The 11,416-nt window shown below is 38.3% G+C and overlaps 1 protein-coding gene across 2 annotated transcripts; it reads right to left on the reverse strand.

Annotated features, from left to right (window-relative positions):
• Positions 1-5,101: 5,101 nt before the first annotated feature.
• On the reverse strand, positions 5,102-11,185 carry LOC147168036 (uncharacterized). Of its 2 annotated transcripts, XM_086084137.1 has the most exons (6): positions 10,482-11,185; positions 9,701-9,852; positions 9,301-9,437; positions 8,276-8,369; positions 7,948-8,169; positions 5,102-7,865 (listed from the first exon to the last, which is right to left on the reverse strand). In XM_086084137.1, exons 1-5 carry the CDS (start codon positions 10,690-10,692, stop codon positions 8,086-8,088), a joined length of 678 nt encoding a protein of 225 aa, XP_085940263.1. In that variant the 5' UTR covers positions 10,693-11,185; the 3' UTR covers positions 5,102-7,865; positions 7,948-8,085. The 2 variants fall into 2 exon arrangements, with proteins under 2 accessions (XP_085940263.1, XP_085940264.1); XM_086084138.1 differs by lacking the exon at positions 8,276-8,369.
• Between the last annotated feature and the right edge of the window lie 231 nt (positions 11,186-11,416).

Below are 11,416 nucleotides of genomic sequence, written 5' to 3' on the forward strand. Positions count from 1 at the left end.
TTGTACCAAAGCGTAGAAATTGACTTGCTGTCTTCGACGATGCAGGCACGATGGTTAAACAATTACTTTTAGTGTCTCCTAAAAAGTGACTATTTTAGGGCTACGGGGTTCTGTCTGTCGCCAGTAAAGCTTAGGGTGTAGCCTGACCAGTGAAGTCCTTTCGTCCGCTTGTTTGGTCCGGACCAAAAGCGGACTTGATTTTTTTTGTTTGGTGCGGTTCATATTCACACTGTGCTTTTTGCAAGTTTACTATTTTGCGTAATCACATCGACCGCGTGACGGTCTGTGCTCCCATTGGAAAAAAATGGCAAGGGCTGAACACATAACCAAACCCGGAAAAAGAGAAAAACATGAAATTCCGACGTGCTGCATATGCCCTGCATATTTGTGAGCGTCACTGGCAGCTCATTCAACGGAGGTTCCGCGACAGCTCCCTTCTCTGGTGGAGGTTTTCATGAATGCCAGATCCACCACACCAGCATCTTCTGCTTCTTCCTCTGGTCATTGAATTGGTGGAGGCTGATGTCTGTGGATCTCACTCTGCTTCATCTATCCTTCCTTTATTTCCTCAGTTTTTCCTTTGGTCTCTTGAGGTCTCCCTAATTTGTTGGAATTTAGTTGTTTCTGGGGTTGGTGAAAGATTCTTGTTGGTAACCCGGTGGGTAGTAGGTGATGTCTGGTCGGTGCTGGATTTTCCTTTCCTTTCTTTTCTTTGATCCTTCCTCGGGTCTCCTGACAACCTCACGACTCTAGCTGGATTCTGAAGTATTCGGTTTAGGTAAACGGTGTGGGATTTTTAAAATAGGTTTTAGGTGAATTAATAATACTTATAAGTAAGTGAGTACACAGTCACACGCACGCACACACACACGCACACACACACATACAAAAAAAAGAAGAAAAAAAGAGAGAGCAATGATGATGACATGTTGAATCGGTAAGATTACCGAATGAACAATACTGAGTTTTATTTGTAAAAAAAAAAAAACAACAAACATGCAGAAAGTCTGTGCTCAACAGAGAAGCAAAAAGAGAGGTAGACTTCCTTTGATTTAACTCACCGTCCACTCCCATAGTTTCTGCTATATGACGTTCTATGCAGCATCCTTTTTTAGTTTGTCCTTATAAAAAGGATGTGCAGTGTCAAATATAATTTTGTGGCTTTCCACCTCCATTATAAATCTCTCCTCATCAATGTTCGCTGGTGTATAAACCGTCAAAAAGCGTTATTACGTTTTGCTGACATGATTGCGAAATAGGATCTGGCGAGTGTTCTATTCTGAAATGTAACCAGATTTTTTTTTATTCTGAAACTGCGTCGGTCTTCCTGTCCCGCTCAATGTGTTCTGTGCTACTTTGCCATTTGATGGATACCGACGGATGCATCGTCCGACAAAATAAAAATAGGTCTATTTGTCCGGCAGACTCCGTCCGGCACGACGGATCTGGTCCGCAGTCAATCTGCAGCGCATACGCAGCCGCTGTAAATTGAACAAGCTGATACAATGGAAATGAATCGGCTCCGCCGCCAGAGCGGGGCGGATATGCAACGCACACGCATACGGTGTAATCTCGGGGTTACTTCCTTATACATGCTTATTTGTGCTTGATTGGAATATCCCGTTCAAACCGCGACGCGCGGACAACGTAATTACATAAATAACGGCATTTCCACTTTTAACTTACTACGTTTAATAAAATACATTATATTTATGTCACTCACCACATTAAATAAAGTAGTCAGTTTTCTCCTCGTTGCAGAAGTGTGGTTCTTTGCTGCGAGCGAGATGTTTGTTTACACCGGCTTGAGTATTTCCGGTGGGTTACACGGCAGAAGCACAGACTTATATACTTATAAACTGTGGCATTTTCGCCGTAGAGAAACAAAATAACGTGAAAATGCTGCGGAGAAATCAATGTATTCAAGCGAGGCTCCTTATTCAGGTTTATAAGAGCATATTCGGGTTATTTTGCATGTTTACTTTGCCAATATTGCCAATATTCAGGTTTTAAAAGGGTTATTGCCTGCATGTAAACGTAGTCACTGTTATGTGGCCTATGGGTTGTTGCAATTCAATCCACAGGTGCCCTCCACCCCCCTGTGGAAGATGCTATCTGCCAGTTTTTGAAACTAACTACTGAGTGTAACATTACACAGCGTCAAACTATTTGGAATATTCAAGTCAGTGGTGGATGTGGTGGAGACTATTAGGAAACCTCTCCTGTACCTCAGCAAGATCCTTGTAAAGGACTTAAAGCCCGGCTAAATCAGTGGGTCCTCTTTGAATTTGCTGACATTTGCAGAGAAAGAAAAATTTAATGTGTAAATAAACATACGGTAATCTGTCACAGTCTGTCAGTCAATCCCATGCTGCCATGACAGCCAATCTGTCAGCTCATCACAATCTGTCAGCCAGAATCAGTTCCCCTTTTGAGGCTTTGTTGATAACTCAATGTTATAGTGTTCAACACTCCATGAAATACGCTTCATTACCCCGTGGAGCCCCTTTGCCTTCCGCCTCCAACCATAACTTCTGCCATTTTATGTCTGCCCATTCCTTTGGCTATGTGCTACACAATTAATCAGAGGTGCACATATAGTGCCTTGAAAATGTATTCACACGCCTCGAACGTTTTCACAACCCTGTGTTGTTGAAATTGTATGTGATTGACCAGCACATAATTGTGAAGTGGAATGAAAATTATATGCAGTTTTATATTGTAAGTGAATCTGCAAACTTGTATTCAGTCCCCTGTACTCAAATACACCATGAGTGACAAAGCTCTTGAAGAGCTGTGGCAGCCTAGCTCGTTGATAATCGCTAAGATCTGCGCTACCGTGTTCATTCTGTCAAAGCAGGGAACCACAGTGCAAATGGCTCCTCCACTCAAACATTCTGCCCCTTAAACATTGTGTATTTTAGCTTCAGTGCAGGGGGGGTTGAGTTGGTTCGAAGTCACCCTTGTTTCAGTCTTCACGGAAAAGTAATTTATGTGGCTTAAAGAAGTCGCTCTTCTCAGTGCGTATCACATTCGAGAAGATACTTTTAAGTTACACAAAAGAGCTGTAAGAATCTTTAACTGAGTTAAATTCACATAACCAAATAATGCATTATTGATCAATTTAAATACACTGAAATGCTATTACTTACTCAAATTTAAAACTGAACAAATAATTGAAATGTGTGTGTGTGTGTGTGTGTTTTTTTTTAAACACATTAATATTAATAATGACCAGCAATGGCCTGTCTGTAGACCTTGCAAGTTATCTCTTCAAGTATACCAGTTTCCTAAAAAATGGTGATGTTTGCCAAAATAGGCTCTGTGATTGTTCAAAATCATCTGGGATAGGTTCCAACTCACCTCTGAGAAGTGGTGTGGAAAATAGATGGCTAACAACACTCTAATACAAGCGGAAATTTTGGGATAAACTAGAAATTTTTGACTTTGTGGTGAGACTTGATGTCTAACGATATGTTCACTGCAACTTAAGAACCGAAACGAGCAATTTTAATTGGTAGTTATATGAAAAGGTCAGTACCAGGAAAAAATTAAAGGGTCAGGCAGTTGAATCTGCAATGCTTGGCAAGGCACTATAGTATAGAACACTTAATTGCGGTTTTTCATCCATGTGACATATGCATTGTAGAAGTCAGGCAGCTTCATTTACATTGTACAAGTTGTGATTGCAACCACTGGAATTAGTTGTATGAGGTCAGTGTTCATTGTCATTTAAATCTGTGGTATTGATTGAAAACTGATTGATAGAATTAGTGTTTCCCAAGCTTTATCAAGCCCAAGTAGGTGAAGCTAACCGTTATTGATTGAAATTCAATATATAATGCCCTGTGAACATTTCATCTTACAGAAAGCCTCTCGGAACACCTAGTGTTCATATCTCGGGGGTTTATTACAGAAAGCAAATCTGGCATGAGAAACTGCAAGAAAGTTGCTCATTTCCTTATTCTCTTATAGTGCTGTCAAAGTTAAAGTGTTAATTGATTAATTAATCACAATAAATTATCGCATTAATCATGAATTGACGCAGATTAATGGCACTATTAATTTTGACCATAGATTAGCCTAGATTAGCGTGACAGCGGATGGCTACGTTTAAGGTAGCACAGGTTGTGTTTGAGCAATAAACATAATTTCATGCATTAAAGAAAAGCATTTAATGAATGTTTGCGTATGTCAAACTATCGGTGTCATTTTTTTTCCATTTTAAATTATGCAAGTAATTAACTGATTAGAAAAATAAAAGGATGAGCGTGTGCAGTGGATCAAAAAATGTTCAAGATGTCCTCTTAACATTAAATGTCAAAATAATTAACACAACTGGTGCTCTTTAAATTTGGCGGGGGGAAAATGTTGATAAAAAAGCCTTTTTTATTAGGCGATTATTTGTAATTAATCAGAATTCTAAGATGTGATTATCTGATTAAAAATGTAATCGTTAGACAGTTCTCTCCTCTTATAAATCAGATATGGCAAGGCTAATAAAGGCTTCAGAGGTTGAAGTGGGCATAAGTAGAATGTCCATTTAAAAAGGTACAGCCAGTGATCCCTAGCGCTATCTAGTGGTGGACTAATAATTAAGTAATTTTAAAAACAGACAAATTATTTCAATACGCAGCAAAATCAGAAGTGTTAATTCAACTACAATAGAGTTAAATTTAACACTTCAAAAGTGCTTGTATTGGTCCACTCTACATATAGTTAAAACATCACTTTCAAAAGTGTTAGTTAAGTGCGAATTAAAACAACTCTGATGGTAGTTAAAATTTAACACTAGTCAACAACTGGTCAGTGTTGATTTTACACTACACTAGTGTTAAAATATTACACTATTTGGTGTTGTATTTTTTAACACTCAAAACAAGTTGCTAAATATTTAACTCATGTAGAGTCAAACAAATTACTGCAGTGTGATTTTAAACTCCCAATTGTTTCCCACACGCTCTTACATTCTATTTAAAAACACACACATTTGTATTTAAATACAATATTTAATAACAATTCCACCACATAACAATGCATTGACTTTACAATAACATCCCATCATTGGCCAACCAATCCTCAAGCACAGGTTATAATATGACAATGTGGTACAATATATGTTTTTTCATCCATCTCATTAGAAAACAGTTTTCATGGGGTTTGTAATAAATCAGTTTATGAATGCAGCACACAAAAAAAGGAACCTGCCCTTTCCTCGACACAATATGCGTTAAAGTGGTCATCAAAATATAGGGTGTCAACTCCAGAAATCACAAAGAAAGCTTGATCATCAATTAAGATTATATTCACAATCTTTCCAAAAACAGTATTTTCCATGTGTGTACTTATACAAACAAACATACCAATCTGATATTCAGTCAGTCTTAATCCAATTGGTTGCTGACACATCACAGTTCGCATTCATATTTTACAATGCACTCAAACTTTCACCACCCTGCAAGCTATCGATCATTTCCTTTCCTCCACGAAACCAAAAATCCCATGTAAACCCAGATTATCACCTGTTACTTGAATGACAGTAACGAGCAATGGTGAGTAAAAGAAAGGCACAATTATTCTGTTTCAAGCCTTTTAACATCATCAACTAGAGGCTTTAACATTGTATCAAATCCATATTTATTTTGGTCTTGTGAATGAAAGAGTGACACCACATGAATATTTATCAAAACAGAATTAAGTTTTGGGGGTAGGTTCTTCAATATGAAGTAAATACATCCAAGTTTGTGTATTCCCTTCTTTGAACCCAAAGGATTTGCGGTCTCAAAATCGTCATAATAAAGTTGAATCTGGAGAGCATGTTCTTGCTGGGAAAACAAATAATTATTTTTGAAGTACGACCCATCACATATATCTTTATAAATACCTTCCTCTTTTACTCTTTCTTTCAGGAAACCTCCACATAGTTCACTGTTTTTGAACAGAGACTTTAGGGTTCCCAAGATAGGTACATAAACAAATGTATCTGTGACAGGGATCTGACTGTAAACTCCTGTAGTTCGATCTCTACGTACATCGAATCTAACCCCAAGAACATACTCTACTGGTTCAACAATTTCCCACTTTTTCCTCAAAGAATCTTTGTCGTTTGGCGCCGGTATTTAAGATTGAGAAAGGATTTTCGAGTTGATCAAAAAAAAAACTTTTTTCCAAATCTGTGCCTTGGATCTCAGAAGTGCAGCTGAGAACGGCCTATTTTGCTTGCCTCTGAATAACAGACAACCTCCTCCAATGAACCCACCATTGCTTGGACAGTGCTCTCTGCAACACCTGATGCTTGTAAATGTGCTACAATAGAACCACACGTTTAACACGGGATGCTGTTTACCTATGACCTGGGTTGTTACTGGATCGTCTGTACAAACTGAGATGGTGAAGGTCCATTTTCTTTCTATGTGTCCACATTGTCACTGAGCTCTATTGAAACATTGTCTTTGTGAAAATTAGCCAGATGTTTCTTGAACCCTGAATGAGTGCAAAATGATGAACAACATCCTCGCTCTCCACATTTCAAATGTAGATTTTTTCCTGTGTATAGACCATGGTGGAATCTCAAATGCTGACAAAGCAATGCAGAACTTTTGTGGTGTACTTTGCAGATGAAACAAGTGAACATATGTCAACCAAGGAAGTGTATCACCTCAAGTATTGGTGTGAAAAAAATCTTGCTCTCAGGTCTTTGACTCTAGGATTTTCCTTTGCAGCTCCCAGGTCAATGTTGAAAACTGTTGTCTGGATGAACGTATAAAAGCTTTTGAGCAGTGGTTCTTAACCTGGGTTCGATCGAACCATAGGGGTTCGGTGAGTCGGTTTCAGGGGTTCGGTGGAGACTCCGCCGCAGAGGTCCACCCCTCAGTCTAGTCTGCAGTTAGTGGGCACAGTCATTGAAAGCGTCCTGCTCTGAGATTTCCTACCGGTCCGCTTTGAGGTCGCTGGTTTATGCAGCAGAGTGAGACCTCCCTAAAAGTTACCGTTATGGAAACGACGAGCAGAGAACAACAACTTCGCAAACTTCCCTCTTCTGGACGACTGTGTAAGTAAGATCGAAGATGTGTGTGAACTTGGAGACATATCTGTACCCATGGAACGGAAGCAAACAATTGCCACGCACTTAGATGAGCTTGCGAAGTCTCTCGATGGATACTTCCCTACAAGAGCATCATATCCAGCATGGGTGAGACAGCCGTTCACGTTTGCTATTGAGACAGCAGATGTCAATGATGAATACCTCGACGAAATCATTGAACTTCAGCAGAGCGAGGTTCAACAGCAACTCTTCAGAACAAACGCTCTCAACGTTTTGGTGCCAACAAATGGAAAAGTATCCAGTTATTGCTAAGAAAGCCCTGGATTTTTTTGTACCATTTGTTACAACATATCTTTGTGAGCAATTGTTTTCGAGGATGCTGGACATAAAAACTAAGAAAAGGAACAGACTTTGCTGTGAAAATGACATGAGACTGGCACTTTCCAAGGTGAAGCCACGCATATCTGAACTGGTCTCTCAAAAGCAACAGCAGAAGTCACACTGAGGTAAGTTGTTTTGAGTTCATGCACTGTGTTGGTTTTGTTATTTGAACAAGGTGATATGAATGCACAATTCATTTCGTGCACCAGTAAAAAAAAATCATATTTTATTTTTTACTCAAGAAGGGTTCGGTGAATGAGCATATGAAACTGGTGGGGTTCGGTGCCTCCAACAAGGTTAAGAACCACTGCTTTTGAGGGATTCATGGTAGTTGATACTGAAGATAAAGTGAGCCCATGTCCCACTGAATAGATCTTGTTCACTTCAAAATTATTCAACCAAACATTTCATTCACACCAGGCCAGGTATGTCCAGGAATCTGGAAAAAAAACATCCAAAACTGTTGAGGAGTCTTGCTGGTCATGAACCAGTGTCTGGCGGTATTGAAATGTTGCCCTCACCTTCTCTTTGATGACAGATACATCAGTTGAATGCTTCAGTAAGGAGATTGCTTCAGAGCATTCATCTCCATTCAGTTGCTCATCAATCAAGACCAATACCCTCTTGGCACTTGGACCGAAAGTGCTGGTTGAGCATCTCTAGAACTGGGCAGTAATGCGCTGGACAGTCTTTATTCTCCAGGCCAAATAGCCAGATCCACTCTCCGCATCATAGTAGTGTTCCTGTGAAAATCCAACATGAGAAACATGAAATAGCAGCACATAAGACAAACTGGAGAAAAGGAGATAATTAACCAAAAAATTACATAATTGTAATAAGAACATTTACATAGCCATTTTTTGAGAATGGATCTTTGAGGTTGGGAAATAAAGTGATGATGCCAAGTGCATACTTTGTTCGTACATAGGCTGGTGGGATCCTCCTTAAAAAACAGAACATATATTATTATTATTATTATTATTATGAGCTGTTAAATAATTTGTTTAAAATGTTTAAATTTGGTACATTTTTCAAACCCATCAGCTTATGTTGATTAGAGATAGAACGATTATAGGCCGGGGCAATTATCAGTGCCAATATTCAGCATTTTGAAGAATATTTGCATTAAACTTTTTTTTTTTTTTATTTAAATAAGAAGACTGATAATAGATCAATTTAAAACTGTGTTACTTCAGGGAAATATTTCTAAGCGATGCTGCTGATCCTGGGAACACTCTGCACCTTCTGTTTTTGTTTGAAATTAAAACTAAGAAAAGCGGGGGAAAAATTTAAGATATTTTTACCTTTTTGAAAAATGTATTTACTGTAGAAAAAAATAAGGAGTTATTTACTTGTTTACGTTTTTAATTAACTTTTTAAGACATGATCCTCAGAACTCCTTGAACCTGTTCAATAAACATACTTCAAGACATTTCAACAGAGTAAAGAGATTGAGTTTATACTTTTTTTTAAATTTTAACGATGTTTTCTCCTAAAAATACAGAGAAAACATTTATCAGCTCCAAATATTAGTTATTATTGACTACTAATCTGTGTCAGGAGGGGAAAAAATCACTTCAGTAAATCTCTAAAGGTGATTTTTACAATCAATATTTTAGGATACTTTCAAGACCAATTAATTAAACGTTTGAGAAAGAAAATGTGTCAGATAACTAAAAAAAAAAAAAGTAATTTAGAGATTTACTTGTGTGTTTTGTTTAACAGAACACCAAATTTACCCTTCCAAAAAACAGTTTCACTAGTTTACTGTATAGGCACACACTCATTAACTGTTTATAGAAAGGACATTTAGTACATCCCTTCAGAGTCTGTGTAGTACCCCAAAAACCACAAAGAAGAACTTTAATGCTTACCCATGAACCTCAATCATGTCAGCCACTAGTAAGTTCACCATCTGTCGCCGTGTACCATCTAACAATGTTTGCAGTCTCTCATATTCCTGCAAGATCTTTCCTCCCCCAGCCTTGGTATGTAGAACATCTCTAACCATCTAGAAGATACAATAAAATCTGAATCATGGTCAAGTCTGAAATTAAATTAGACAGATAAGTAACAAATCGGATAACACAATGGTTGGCCCTTAAATGTGTGCTGTGATTGACTGATTAGGAATACATACATACATTTGATAGTTAGCTACACAGATAAGTGCCTGTTTAAAAAAAAGTTATCTCTTTTGTGTGTATTTGTGAATACTGAAACCAGTCAAACTCAATATATATGGTAATTAAACACCTAAAAAAAGTCTTAAACCTCTTTAGCTGAATCCTGATCACAGTGGGATCTTTTTAGTCCTCTGTCGCTCGTTTCCGTCACTATTACATCCGGTGAATCAGACACCGTGAATGATGAGTCTGATGTACACGTCTCAGATGCAGTAAAAGAAAGATCCTGATGAAGGACTGCTTCGGGATAGTAAGGAAAACATAAATAAAAAGTTAAAAAATAAATATGATTTAAGAGCAATTATATGAAACTTGTTTTGGGGGCTTGAAAACAAAACAGTTAATGAGAGAAGGCTGGCCTAAAAAAAGTAACCCTTCTACTGTATATGCAGTCTTCTATCATCAACATTTTCCGAGGCAAGACCAAACCTTACCTTTAGATTTTTCTTTGCACACAATGATTGTTAGGTTCCCTGCTTGCAAAAGGTCCTGCATCCACTTCTGTCCCTGAATCATCTGTCAAGTGTAGCTCTGAATACAAGGGAAGCCCTAACTTTTCTATGACTGAGAGAATAAGAGATTTGGGGGGGATAATTCTGTATCTCCTAATATATTAAATAAATGTTATTTTAACAAAATCATTCTGAACACACCAGTGTCTGTCAGCAGTGTTTTTGCCAAATAAATAAAATTGTGTATACAGAACATTTTGATTTGGATAAATCAACATAATTTCACTAAAGCCAAGAGAAATAGAACTTGGTGGATGGGCCAACATTGTAAACGGTAACAAAAACTCAATTTGCTTATAGAATTTTCCGAAAAATTCGTTTTCTCAAACAGAACTGTGTTCAAAAAGTTATCCTCACCTTTTTGTAGAAATATACTGAAGTCCTCGTATCCATTTTCTGCCTGGGTGACTTTAACATATTTCTGGCTTTCACCAAACTTCACCTTCACCAGCATAATGCACTGCAAAAGAAAGAAATGCACTAAAAAGCCCGTATCTGACTGAGCGGCTGTGCGTATTGTTGAACGTTGACCACCTCCCGCCCCGTCTGCTGAACATCTTCGCAACATTTTTCCAACCAATCCCCAATCGACGAAAAACCAACATTCGGGCCGTGCGCAAACACGAACCGTTGCCGCTTTTGTGAAAACATGAAGCCTAAAAAACAGCAGTTCACAACTACAAACGACGACGAGCAATACATTCACTTGTCACGCTAGCAAACTTTTAGGCTACATAAACTGCACAGCTGCTCTGAATATCAACCAAAACACCACAAACACATAACGGGTCGTTCAATTCACACAAAAAAATTAACGAGATGAGTAGCTTAATTTTACATTTACCAAAAAAACGAGGCAGAACGAACCGGCTGTAGCTTCCCAAAACAAAAGTCCCGACTTGGAGAGGCAGGAGAGCGCTTAATAGCAACTGTCAACACTAATAAATAATGCTGGGTGCAAACGTTAGTAGTTTTGTATTAAATACACACATAAATTAAGATTTACTTACATGTGGGGTTTGTAATCACAGTTCTATCGATGCTGCTCACCTTAAAGTTGAAGCAAAATGATATTCTTCCAATGGCGACTGGCAAACAATTCAGTAATGTGAAATGCCGCCCGAAAGATGCTGAGTTCCCGCCTCAAACATGCACCAGTGGCCTTCTGGGAAAAGCACTGGCCGCTAACACTTTTTATTGAGTGAAATTAACATTCTAGAAGGCATTGGAACATCTGACAATTGACTCTCTGAATCAACACTCACACTTACTGAGGAAATGTCATGTTGGAG

Source organism: Leptonotus elevatus, chromosome 9, assembly GCF_054856555.1.
Source record: "Leptonotus elevatus isolate MCC_2025b chromosome 9, RoL_Lele_1.0, whole genome shotgun sequence".
NCBI classification, from domain to species: domain Eukaryota; kingdom Metazoa; phylum Chordata; class Actinopteri; order Syngnathiformes; family Syngnathidae; genus Leptonotus; species Leptonotus elevatus.

Coding starts and splice junctions, on each gene's coding strand:
- LOC147168036 (XM_086084137.1), bottom strand. CDS start 10,692: ATGTTGCGAAGATGTTCAGCAGACGGGGCGGGAGGTGGTCAACGTTCA. Junction 9,853..10,481: donor CAGTATATTTCTACAAAAAG/GTGAGGATAACT, acceptor ACTATCCCGAAG/CAGTCCTTCATCAGGATCTT. Junction 9,438..9,700: donor ATCAGGATTCAGCTAAAGAG/GTTTAAGACTTT, acceptor TGTATCTTCTAG/ATGGTTAGAGATGTTCTACA.